Raw genomic sequence first — 13,303 nt, 5'->3', positions numbered from 1 at the left:
AGATAAATCTGCTCGAACTGAAGGCAATTCGCATTGTATCAAGACGTTTATCCCAGACCTTCACTGTACGTCAGTTCAGATCTTAATAGAAAAAACAACGGTAATGTGGTATGTCAACAAACGAAGGAGAGTGGGGTCCCCGCCTCTCTGCCAAGAAGTCTGTAAAGGGAGCACAGCCACAGATTGTGGCTACTGTTGAATCATGTGGTGGGCTCACTGAACACCAGAACCAACGCCCTGAGCAAGCATTATAAAGCCAACCACAAGTGTTGTCTCCACCTGGAAGCTGTGAAGAGCATCTTTAATCTATGGGCTTTCCTGGCGTCAATCTCTTCCACTCGCTCCAATTTCAATTGCCTAAACTCTGTACCCTCTAGCATCTGATGTAAGGAACCTTAGGGACGTGTTTTGGTTGAAGTGGGGATTTTTTTCTCTGCTTCTCATTTCGATCAATACCCTTGTTTTCTCACAGCTCTGAGAAAGGTCCACTGAGACTTGTCCAAGTCATCCTGGTGGTCCTGCGTGGTGGTCCTGCGTGGTGCGCAGACCTTCGGCACCTCTTCTTGTGTCCCCTGCTTTGTCTTCCTTTGAGGATGAACCTCCTCCTCAGTCAGAGGGGAAAGCATTCCATCCACATTTGCAGAGCCAATCCCTTCATGCATGAAAATTGAGCTGGGACACTTGGCCACGTTCCAGCTGCTGAAATAGGTAGTGGGTATGATCGTATCTTCATGCCGCTCTTCCACCAATACTCCGATAGGTGGCACAGGTTTGTCGCTCAATGCACAGATCAGCAGATTGATCTCTTGAAGGTGCGTCTCTCTGACATCCACCTCACAAGAATATGTACCTCATGTGGATGCAGAGACTATAGAGTGGTGGATACAATGCTTAAAATAATCTGAGCCACTGGTGCTTAGTCAGGCGGGATCCCAATCCATGTGTTATTTTACCCACCAGCCCCCTCAGATTTGCCTGAGCCAGACTCTAATCCGTCTTGGTGCAAATCCGAGCACAAGCGCCCCAGACCAGTTTCATCCGAATTGGGGTTCTTCAGCTGGGTGTGGCTTGGCTCCATTGACGTAGTGAGCACGGGACCCACATCCAGGCATGCCCGGTGCCTCAGGTCGTCACAGTGAAATAAACTAAGAAGGGATGGGTCGACTGCCTGAAGTAATCTCAGTCATTGGCAATTACTCGCGCCACATCCGAGTCATTCCATTTTTTTGCCGAACATTTCCCCCTAGATTAGACCCGCCATATGCAAATCAGCCCTGATCCTGTTCCAATAAGAGCGGTCCAGCTCAAACTGCCAAGCCAGGTCCTCCAAGGTGGCAAAATAACGATGAACTGGGATGCGGCCTGAGGAATTACCAGTGGAAGATATTAATTCAAGTCTTCCATCGATATCTTATTTTTATACTTCAGAGACTTCCTGGTAGTCAGTCAAAGAGCACAGGAATATACACAGGAATATACAATTAGCATGCAGATTTGTAGAGGGACTTTGAGGGCTAAAGAGAAGTTAAGGTTAGGTATAAAGAACATTGCAGAATGACTTCTTCAGAGTCTGCTGATGGTCAGAGACTGGAATGACCTGGTAATCTGGTGACCTGGTAATCTTCTGCTTACAGTAGAGTGCGTCGCAACACAAGCTTTGACCCTCCTGGGGAGAGAGGCATGAATGCGGAGTACAATATTGTAGCCGTCCCTAGTTGCTGATGAGAAATATGACATTAATGTCAAAACCTGGACCTATGATTTTCTCTGTGAGAGAAAGGGGGGAGTGAGGGGTGTGTGGAGGGGTCTTGGATGGGGAGTATTGCGGAGAAGGGTGCTTGGCGGGGGGCTGAACAACTAAACAGTGTTTGAAATGTGTTGCTGAACCAAAAATCTTTCTTCTCCAGTTTGCTAAATAATATTAATTGTCCATTAATAATTCCACGCCCATTGGCTAGCAAAAATTACCCAGTGCTGTGCATTCCAAAATCAATCTGACAGGGACCAGCCTTTCACTGCAAAGAGTGCAGTGCCAGGTGCAACCAAACTGGCAGTCGCGGTGGCTCTTGGACTGCCCTGGCCATGCTGCCTTGGACTGACAGCACCCAGCAGAGTGAGAGTTCTTAGCCAAATCTGGAGCGACTAGATGTGACACGGCGCCGTCACTCATGTGGGGTCCTGGCAATGTGGTGGTTGACCCAGTCGCAGAAGGCTGACAGTGGTCCAGGCCTTTCTGCTCTGGCAAGGTCTGTCATGGTGAGTGAACCGCGCCTCCATCTGGAGTCTGAATGAGGCCCTAAATTTGATAGCAGATTGGGAGGACTGACATAGGGGTGTGGTCACTTGTAAGTGGTACGTTTGCTGCAGAGCGGCACTGCCAGAGCTCTGGTGAAAAAAGCAAATGGTTCAGCTGGGATTGATGGTGAAGTAGCCTTAATTTGAGACCTCAGGTTAGACAGTAGTGGAGAGCAAGCGATGGACATGAGCTCAGAGCGCCCCTGACCGGAAGCCGACTGTCCCTGTCCCCGAATAGACTGGAAGGGGTATTCAAGAGAAACGGCCACCCTTGACACACAGAGGGTTCTAGTAACAAGAGCAGTGAATTGGTGAAATGCGACGACGGGTGGGAGTTCTCTGCGATTGATTGTCATGTGGTATTCACGAAGTGGGTGGAACTGGGGTATACAACAAACACATGGCAATCCCCAGGTTGTGCTGCCCAAGAATGTAAGTTCGACTCAGGGGCAATAGATTTTGGCCTCTTACACAAACACTAAAAGAAAAAAGCTGACAGTTTTACAAAGAACAAAATCATCCTTAAAACACTGCAGCCAAATGCTGCAATGCTGCAAACACAAATTCTGGAACTAACAAAAAGAGTGCGGCACCTTGAAAACGGGGCGGAGAACTCAGAGAGCCGCTCTTGGAGAAATAACATGGGTGAGAAAGGCGTTCTTGAGGCCCTGTGTGCTCTGATTCAGAAATGCTGGCTGAAGTGGGGACCCCTTAGGGAAGCCGAAGTGTGAATTCAGAACTACAGAGAGATCATACTGAGGAATGCATAGAAGGCAGGCAGGCCGCTACTGAAGATTGGAAGGTCTTGGTTTTCCCTGATTACTTGGGGCAGCATAGAACCATTGCTCTCTCTTCTTGGCCGATGAGTATGAACACAGGGACATGTGCTTACCCTATATTGCCAGGTAGATTAAACATGCTCCAGATGCAGAATTCCTTGTTTGAAGATCCCAAAGAAGGCACGAACTGGTTAGAACCGGATGGTCAGAGGTATGGAGGGAGGTTTAAGGATGCCGCGGCACCCACAGAAACAGTGTAGGAGGGGTTCATCACAGCATCAAATGCCGACACCGTTGCAGCTGAAACACAGGGTGAGAGGGAGCAGCGGGAACAAATTTAGACAACACGTCGATGAGGGATTCCTCGGATTCTGCTATAGACTCCTGTGACTCTACAGCAGTGCGGCTGTGTATTGGGAAGGATTGCTTTCATATTTTACTTAAATGCAGGCAGACACATCTAGGTCGCTGGGGAGAAAATATATGAATCTAGGGTGGAATCTGCATACTGATGAATTATGGGTCTCACCGCTGTGATCACAAGTCATTCTTATAACTGAAAGTTAAATTTTTGAAGCAAATAACTTGTTCTATTCCAAACCCAACAAGGGATGGCAGGATATCACACAGCATGTGATCTACAACACTACAAGCCGCAGACAGTTGGTTACAGGTAAGTGCAATGTTCCTTACCAGTCACAGCCACTCCCCTATACGCAGCGCCTTCCTGCCCATCGGGTGTGCTGCACTGACACTACGCGCCATTGGAAGGGGCTGGGTGGCCTTCGGTTGCATAACCCCTCCCAGACTGACATGCTGTATGTCCACTAACTAGCAGCACCTGAGCACAAGAGGATGAATGAGTCAGCCAGGCAGAGTATTAGTATGCTGCTGTGCCCATCTGTGTGTGTATAACCCGCACTCCGTGCTCTGTTTCAGACGATCACACCAGAATCAAGCTGAAAGCCGACCTCAGCCCTTCCCGGAGTGACTTCATCAATGCCAGCCCCATCGTAAGTGGTTCACCCAGACCAGGACTGAAGAAGACCTCCCAGGAGGGCAGGCTCCCGAGGCCTGTGAGTGAATGCAAGGCGCAGACCCTGGATCCAGAGCGGTCTGTAACATGTCCTTCTCAGAGAGCGCGCTTGGATGCATCAGTGTGAAAGGAGCCATTGTGGGACACCAGCCCTTGCAAAATCAGGCATAGTTAGTTGTCCTCACATGCACGCACCCCTCACATGCACGCACCCCTCACATGCACGCACCTCTCACATGCACGCACCCTCAAATGCACGCACCCCTCACATGCAGGCACCCCTCACTTGCACGCACCCCTCACTTGCACGCACCCCTCACATTCACGCACCCCTCACTTGCACGCACCCCTCACATGCACGCACCCCTCACATGCACGCACCCCTCACATGCACGCACCCCTCACATGCACGCACCCCTCACATGCACGCACCCCTCACATGCACACACCAGTCACATGCACCCCACAGAGAGTTTGTCAAAATCCCATCCACACAAATAACGACCTGCAACAATACTGAGTACAAAATATCAACTTGTTTATAATCACCAGGGTAAACATACACAGAAGATGTTAGATTTGCAGGTTTTGTCGCTGCAGGCCAGTGTTGTAGGTGGATTTGGGCCAGGATACCCCATCACATCTCAGCAGGAGGCCTTGGTCACCTCCAGGTTCAGACAGGTTGGCACCGGATGCAAACTTGGAGGAAGTAACCTGTTGTCGATAGACACAGGGTCCCCTCAGCCCACAGAATCACTAAACTGGCTGAATAATCTGAGGATCTCCTAACCTCAAGTACTCACTTCTCCTCTTCATACCCTGTGCCTGAAGCCCCATCTCCGATCGTCTGCACCTCAGGTCCTGGTGTTAATCTTCACTTTGTTCTTGAGATGTGCAGTCAATGGGCCTGGAGGCGGCCTGCTCAATTGAGCCCACACTGGCAAGGCCTGCCTGTGTGAGGGCAGCTGGATGGCTGCATTCCCTGTGTGGTATGTGGTGTGTTTGTACAGATATGTGTATGAGCATGTGTGTTTGTGGGTGTACACATGTGTGCATTGTGTACTCTTGAAGTCCCCCTACATCCACTTTATGTCCACAGAGATGTGTGTGCTGCTGTGCTGTGTTGAGCCTCACTTGCAGATGCTAAAGATGTTAATCACCGCTGGTCTCTTTGGCCTGAGATGGATTTACAGGCTGAGAAGTGACTCTGTTTGTGTCTCTCGTCTCCTTCAGATAGAACACGACCCTCGGATGCCGGCGTACATCGCGACTCAGGGCCCTCTGTCCCACACCATTGCAGATTTCTGGCAGGTGAGTCCACCATTATCTATTTTTTCTTACTTTTCAGAGGAAGAAGGCCTCAGACAGGTGGGAGCATCAGTAAATATTTCCATCTCTCCTGGGTTTCTTTCCTGCCTCTCTCCATCCTTGGCTCGGGCTCCTTGTGGTCTAGTTCAGGCTTCTCCAACAAGTAGCCTTTGAGATATCAGTAGCTCTCCAGCTCCCTGGAAGTAGCTCTCCTATGTGCAGCTCAGCCTTTGTCATCAGAAGCTTTAGCTTGGTTGACTTAGTATAAATGTCCTACATTTGCAAAGTGTAAATTCAAGTAAAAAATGTATGTATTTTCAGAAAACATAAGCTGATGTTTGCAGAAAAATGGTACAAATTCCAAAACATATTTAAAGCTGAGATAAGAGTGATCAATCATGCAGCTTTGGAGACTTATTCCTGTATTATTACCCTGGCGCCGGGGGCGCGGCAGCTGGGGCTCCTATGAAGTACCCATGTTCAGTCATTCCACATTGGCAGAGCCTTTTTCACGACAATGCTGGCACAGCGCGCAATGCGCGCGGGGATCACTGCTGGAATCTTGCAAAGGTTGTCCACTAATGTAACATGGCCACTATCACAGCGCCTGTAATATCAGCCGCTTGAGGCTTTTCATTGAAATGAAGCCGCTCTGGTTACAGAGGAGGTGGGAGACCACTAGCTCCATGGACGTTGCTGACCACAGTGGGGTCTTCCACGGTTCTGAAGTTCTCTCGTCTCACCCTCACTGGGTCTATTTCAGAAAGTCTTTTCTTTCAGTAATGTTTTCCTACTCCTAGGACCTGCGATAGTCAACGAGTGAGACATATCATTCACTCTTGGGGGATATTATCAACGCTTCGCGTTAAAGTTTATATCGCTGTGTTAGCGGCGTATTTACAGCGCCTTGCTCACAAGCGATGTACGAACCTGTGATAGATGGCGATATTCATCATTAGCATGTGACATCAAGCGATGATTTCACACGCTAATGAAAAGCTTGATGATAGGGGAGTGTGGAAGTAACCAAACAATCCACCTCCCATTCAAAACATGCCGTAGTCAAGTTTTGACCAGATGTAAGAATCCAGCGAAAACCGCGGTTAGCACAGCATTCATCATCGCTTCATGGTTCCGGGGCCGCGTTGTAAGTAACACAATGTCCTGTTCGCCACCTTTTGTCATGGTGTTACAGGAAGGTACGCCTACTTAGCATCTCATTAGCGATGTATATTGCTAAAATGCGTGCGTGTTACAAAAACAGCAGCCAACATGTGCTAATGCATATTAGCGACACCTTGTTAATAAGGCGATGAAATTATCGCCACTTTAGCAGCAAAAAGTGCTGATAAAGCGGCAATAATGCCCTTGTAAATATGCCCCTTGGAGAAAGAACCTGTGCGAAATCCTCTCTCCACAGGTCTTTCCTCTGTGTGGCTGCTCTGTCGCACGCATCCCTCCTTCGACTCTCTGCCTCTCTTCAACGCATGTAAGACATTTCTCACTTTGCCAAGGGGTTATAAAGAGTCATAAAGCCGAACTAGAGGACGCTTTTCATATTTTGATACAATTGAAATAAAGTCATAAGCTCTCTCGAAAGACTCTTCAGCTGAATAATAAGAGATGGAATTGTGGGACTGGGACATGGGGCGCCCTGCTCCCCACAATCATGGGCAGTGTCAGCACAGCTCCTTGTAGGACAGTACACTGAGTGAGGCTGCAAGTCACTCCTTTCTATATGTGCTTCCGGCTGAAAGCGGGGGCGGGGCGGCTGTTTGTGAGTTCAGAGTGAGGGCCAACGAGAAATGACCAGGACTACTCGTGAGCAATGCTTTATTCTCCATCGTGGAGCCAGGAGGAGGGCAGCCAGAAGTCACAGATGGCAAGTGATCAATGAATGCTCAACACGTGCGGAGGGTGTTGGCCTATTGGACTGTATGTACTGAGGTCTGAATCTAGACAATGATCATTGAAAAGGTGTGAACTGACCTGCAGGTGGCTACTCTTAGGGCTGAGCTATTGGTTAGTTCCCTGGATTCACCCGGAAGAGGCCTGCGCGTCATCCAATAACAAACAGCCAACGAGGACGCGTCACCTGCCTATAGATTGTGTCCAGGGCTGACCCTGTCCAGTGGTTTTATGGTTAATAAAGGGCTGCTTCCTTTCTGTAGGTCATACAGATGAACCCTAAAGGGCCGCTTTTCATCCAGGTTATGAAAAGAGTTCTCCACTGAGAAATACCGATTAAGGCGGGGAGCGAAGAATGAAATAATATTATTTAAGTGAAACTCCACAGTGGTGGTCCCAAGAGAGAAAGGATGAGGATTTGATCAAACCTTACTATGATGAACAACTCTATAGGCTTCATATCAGCAGAAACACAGGCTCCTGCCACTTTGGCTAATTGATGGCAGAATTTATCATTATAAAGCAATGCTACATGTCTAAAGGCATATTGTCTTCTTGATGTTTACTTTACAAAATTACATATTTCTGATATAAAGTGTGCTTTGGGCTCCCATGTGTAGGCAGAGATATTCAAGTATTTCTGAGTATCATGCCCATGATGACCGTCCTGATTTCATCGGAGGCGGTCGCTCCTCCACGCTGCTCCCTGCCCTGCGAGACTGTCTGGTATCGTAGCGCCCAAAGCTTGCTAGAATAGTGCCTGCATTAATTAAACTACCGCATTGCTCGTTGTGCCAATTCGAGTCAGAACGCTCAATTTAATTGCCGTATTGTTGCGCTGCCCTGCCGAGGTCACGAGTGCTCATTAGCATATTATCACGGCGCTAGTCTGACACAGCGCGCTACAACGCTCTGATTTAGTGTGCTGCCTGTGTGTGGGATTTCTGTGCCTGACTGTAACTTGTGCCGGTTCCACTGACCTACTGATCACGTTCTGTTGCTTATAGTGCGCCCCAACCCGATAGCGCTTTTGGGCGGTCTGCCATTTTGTGCCTTGTTGTTGTTTGTGACTCCCTGCCCTGAACTCCGCCCCGCTCCCGCCTCCCAGCTGCTCCTCCCTCGCCCCTCCCCCTCTACTATCCACTTATGACTGATGCATGTTCGTGCAGCGTTCACGCGCAGCGGTCGCGCCCCATGCGCGCCGAAGGTGCGCCAAAGGTAAGCCCGTCTACGCCCGTCCGCGCCCAGCGCCAGACCCCGTGGTCCCCGCCGTACCCAGCCCACTAGATTCACATATGACTCCGCAACTCTCCTCGCCCTCAACCCCGGACGCACACCACTATGCTGCGAAGCCACCCCAGGACTGACCCACGGCCCATTCGCCTGCCTCTCCTGCAAGTTCAACTGCATCAGGACCCTCACCAAATCCACTTCCTCCAAACAAAGCTCCGACTCTAACCACCTGAAGTGCATACTACTCAACACCCGCTCGGTCCACAGACACGCTACTGAGCTCTGGGACCTACTGGACACTGCACCACCGGACATCGCCTTCCTTACAGAAACATGGATGAACACATCATCTGCACCCGACATCGCCATAGCCATCCCAGACAATTACAAGATCATCCGGAAAGACCGCACCAACCATACAGGAGGAGGCATCGCCATCATCCACAGGAACACCATCAGAATCTCGACCAGCTCCGACGATAACCTTACAACCGCCGAACACCTCCACTTTCAGATCTACACCGACCCTAGAACCACACTTAGAGGCACCCTCATCTACAGGCCTCCAGGTACCCGCAGTCAATTCAGCGATGACATCACTGACTTCGTCAGCCCATATGCCCCCCCCTCCGAGAACTACATTCTTTTGGGAGACCTCAACTACCACCTTGAAAACAAACACGACAACAACACCTCCACCCTTCTGGACAACCTGGCCAATCTCGGACTCAAACAACTTGTTGACACCCCCACCCATGTCCCCGGTCACACGCTCGACCCTATCTTCACCTCCAGCAAGCACATCTCCTTCGATCACACCACAGCTCTCCACTGGACGGACCACAGCTGTGTTCACTTCAGCTACAAAACTTTAATGACCCACAACCGCCCACAACCTATCCCGCGAAGAAACGAACAAAATCACCACCGAGCAACTCCTCACATCACTTAACCAAAACCCTCCCACCCTCTCATCGGACCCAAGTCAAGCGGCCACCAATCTCAAGCAATGGATCACCCACAGTGCTGACGAATTAGCACCCCTGAAAAAGCACCAGATCAAATCAGCCAGCAAAAAGGCTCCCTGGTTCAATGATGACCTTAAAAAATCCAAGAAGCTTTGCCGCACCCTGGAGAAATCATGGAGAAAAAACCCAACCACCGACAACATGGCCACCCTCAAAGCAGCCACCCGCAAACACCACCAACTGATTCGCTCCGCCAAGAAATCAGCATTCAAGGATCGTCTCGACAACAACACTCACAACAGCAAGGAACTCTTCTACATCGTCAAAGAATTCACCAACCCCACCGCAGCATCTAACGACATTACTCCCTCCCAAGACCTCTGCGATGCGCTATCCTCCTTCTTCTACAACAAAATTGCCGACATCCACAACAGCTTCGAGAATTCTCCCAGCGATCAACCCTCCCCACTACTCTCAGATCCTACTCCGCCAACTAACAACCTTAGCGCCTGGAGCCCAATCACCACCGAAGACACCATCCGCCTAATGAACTCAATCCACTCTGGCTCGCCTACCGACCCCTGCCTCCACCACATCTTCAACAAAGCGGACTCCATCATCGCACCCCATCTCCGCAACGTCATCAACTGCTCCTTCAACTCTGCCACCTTCCCAGAAAGCTGGAAACACGCCGAACTCAGCGCCCTTTTGAAGAAACCCACAGCAGACCCCACTGAACTTAAAAACTACCGACCCATATCCCTCCTCCCTTTCCCGGCCAAAGTCATTGAGAAAGCCGTCAACAGCCAGCTCGCCACCTTCCTTGAATCCAACAACTCCCTCGATCCCTCACAGTCCGGATTTCGAGCCAAACACAGTACCGAAACCGCCGTCATTGCAGCAACCGATGACATCAGAACACTACTGGATAACGGAGAAACAGCGGCTCTCATTTTACTCGACCTATCCGCCGCTTTCGACACAGTCTGCCACAGCACCCTCACACAACGCCTCAGCAACGTCGGCATAAAAGGAAAAGCCTTGGACTGGATCATCTTGTTCCTAGCTGGGAGAACTCCGAGAGTCCGACTTCCCCCATTCAACTCAGAGGCCACTGAAGTCATCTGTGGAGTACCACAACGATCATCACTCAGTCCCACCCTCTTCAGCGTTTACATGAGCCCACTCGCATCCATCGCGCGCCAACACAACCTCAACATCATCTCTTACGCCGGCGACACCCAATTAATCCTTTCCCTCACCAAAGACCCTAACACCGCCAAAAACAATCTTCACGAAGGCATGAAAGAAGTAGCTTCATGGATGAAACATAGCCGCCTTAAACTCAACTCAGACAAAACAGAGGTACTCATCCTAGGAACTTCCCCCTCTGCCTGGGATGACTCCTGGTGGCCATCCGCCCTGGGCACAGCACCCACACCTACAGACCATGCACGTAACCTGGGCTTCATCCTAGACTCCTCCCTCTCGATGTCCAGACAAGTCAACGCAGTCTCATCCTCCTGCTTCAACGTACTTCGCATTCTCAAAAAGATCTTCCGCTGGATCCCCCTCGAGACAAGAAAGACTGTCACCCACGCACTGGTTACGAGTCGACTGGACTATGGCAACACACTATACACCGGAATCACAGCAAAATTACAGAAAAACTCCAACGCATCAGCGAGACTCATATTGGACATCCCTCGCCTGGATCACATCACCGAACACCTAAAAGACCTCCACTGGCTTCCCGTCAACAAAAGAATTACATTCCGTCTTCTCACCCACGCACACAAGGCCCTCTACAATCTAGGACCCGAATGCCTCAACACTCGACTGTCCTTCCACAAACCCACCCGCCAACTAAGATCGTCCAATCAAGCCCTCGCCGCAGTCCCGCGCATCCGAAAATCCACCATGGGGGGCAGATCCTTCTCCTTCCTTGCTGCCAAGACCTGGAACTCACTCCCCACCCACCTCCGCCTTACTCAAAACCACATCACCTTCAGAAAAGAACTTAAAACCTGGCTTTTCGACAAATAATGTACCCCTTCCCCAAGCGCCTTGAGACCCTCTGGGTGAGTAGTGCGCTATACAAATGCCCTAACTTGAACTTGAACTTGACTGGGGCTAGAAGTCCCTTCCCTCCCCTGCGGCCCTTGGGCTCCAATGGCTCCTGTCTTGGTCGCTTGTCTGTGATGGGTCCAGGGCTCTGGTCTTCCAGATGTATCTGTCTCCCTCCCTGCTGCTCCCTTCACAGTCTTGGGCCTGTTCTGGCCTCCTTTCTCTCTTCCCATTCTTACTACCTGTACTTACTCGGTGAACGCTGGCCTCGCGTCAGTCCTGAGTGCTTGCAAATGTGTTCTCCCAACCTTCTTCAGATGTGTCGGTACGCAGACACATAAGGCTAGGAGACCACTCAACTTCATTCATAGAGTCCACTAGGGTTACTGTTCCTTGTATTTACTTATTTGATAAACACCCCAACATTCTGGTGGGTTCTTACGGGCTCATCCCAATGGTCTCTTCGGTTCACCCCACGGTTGCATCATTTGGGACAGTGATAAGGTCTGACACGCAAGGACATATCCGACTCGACAGAATATTGGAGAGGCAGTCAGTGTGACGTGTCCCTTTGCCTTGAAGCACAGACTGCTGTAAATATGCGTCTGTAGGTTTACCCTCCAGTTCTAATGCAGACTTACAATTCTTTATAAGTCACAAGCATTTCCCTTAGCACTACTTTTTGAAATTGTGGGTTTCCTAAACGTGTATGGCAGGGTTTTAAAAAAAAAAAAATCTATTGCATTGACAAGAAACCCGCTCTCTTATGCATAATTCGATATAGTGTATAACTGTGCTTGCACAAATGCTTTCTCGCTTGTGCCCTTGAGAGGAGCAGGTCTCTGGCTATGTTTGCGGTTGGACTGGGTCATGGAGACATTTGTGCACACCCACAAAAAGTCATTATGTAGATGTTGTCAATTATCCAGGCCAGTCTCATACAGGGAGGCCGCTCCACACCAGTAGCATATGAATTACTTATTCTGGGTCTCAAATATGTAATCCTTTGTTGGTGTAAACTCACATATATTTTGTGATTTTCAAACTTATCTATGCCTTCTAGCTCTGTCTGTGCAACTGAATTTGCACACAAGGGGTACTTTTTGCTTTCAGGAGGGGTTCTCTTGAATTCCAACCTGTCATTATCTCCAGATGTCAATCAATGTTGGGATGAAGTTTGCAAAGTACTATAGAGTGCTCCGAAAGACCATAGTGCTACTGTTATAAAACCACCTGATAGACCGACTCCGAGCCTTAATGTTCCATCGGTTGAACTCCTGCAACACCACGCACATAGGGCTGCTCCCGGATATGTCCAGGAGCGTTGGGGAATGCCAACCAGGGCCGGCAAGCAGTGCCTCAACCACAAAGATCAGGTACAGGCGAACACAGCCTGAAGGCCCTGCAGTTCTCCTGGCACAACAAAGACTCAGATTCAGAGTCCTGAGTACTGCTCGTCGGCCACGAGAAGGTCCCACCAGGACAGTCAGGCTGTGCGTCGACCGCTAGACACAGAAACAGACACTCATGGCCCGTAGACCCTGCAGATGCCCGGCACAACATAGAATCATATTCAGAGTCCTGAGGACCACCACAACGCCATCATTCTCTAACACTCTATTATCCCCATCAGCCACATGTATGTATTTCTGTACATAGCACTATCTGCACTTATAGTCACTTTCACTGCGCCGCGCCCCCCTTGTTTG

At 49.8% G+C, this 13,303-nt stretch overlaps 1 protein-coding gene across 9 annotated transcripts in view; it reads left to right on the top strand.

Annotated features, from left to right (window-relative positions):
- PTPRN (protein tyrosine phosphatase receptor type N) overlaps window positions 1-13,303 on the top strand; it is a 377,719-nt gene that overhangs the window by 315,951 nt on the left and 48,465 nt on the right. For 5 of the 9 annotated variants that reach the window (XM_086954395.1, XM_086954390.1, XM_086954393.1 and 2 more), the window contains 2 exons: window positions 4,014-4,087; window positions 5,344-5,421. In XM_086954395.1, the coding sequence (XP_086810521.1) occupies window positions 4,014-4,087; window positions 5,344-5,421 (152 nt within the window). Of the gene's footprint in view, window positions 1-4,013; window positions 4,151-5,343; window positions 5,422-13,303 lie in introns of all 9 variants that reach the window. The other 4 variants (XM_086954389.1, XM_086954388.1, XM_086954387.1 and 1 more) reach the window with 1 other exon arrangement.

Source organism: Lissotriton vulgaris, chromosome 2_1 (assembly GCF_964263255.1).
Source record: "Lissotriton vulgaris chromosome 2_1, aLisVul1.2, whole genome shotgun sequence".
In the NCBI taxonomy this organism is placed as follows: Eukaryota; Metazoa; Chordata; class Amphibia; order Caudata; family Salamandridae; genus Lissotriton; species Lissotriton vulgaris.
The sequence above is the reverse complement of the archived record's forward strand: the minus strand, read 5'-3'. Positions and strand labels throughout refer to the sequence as shown.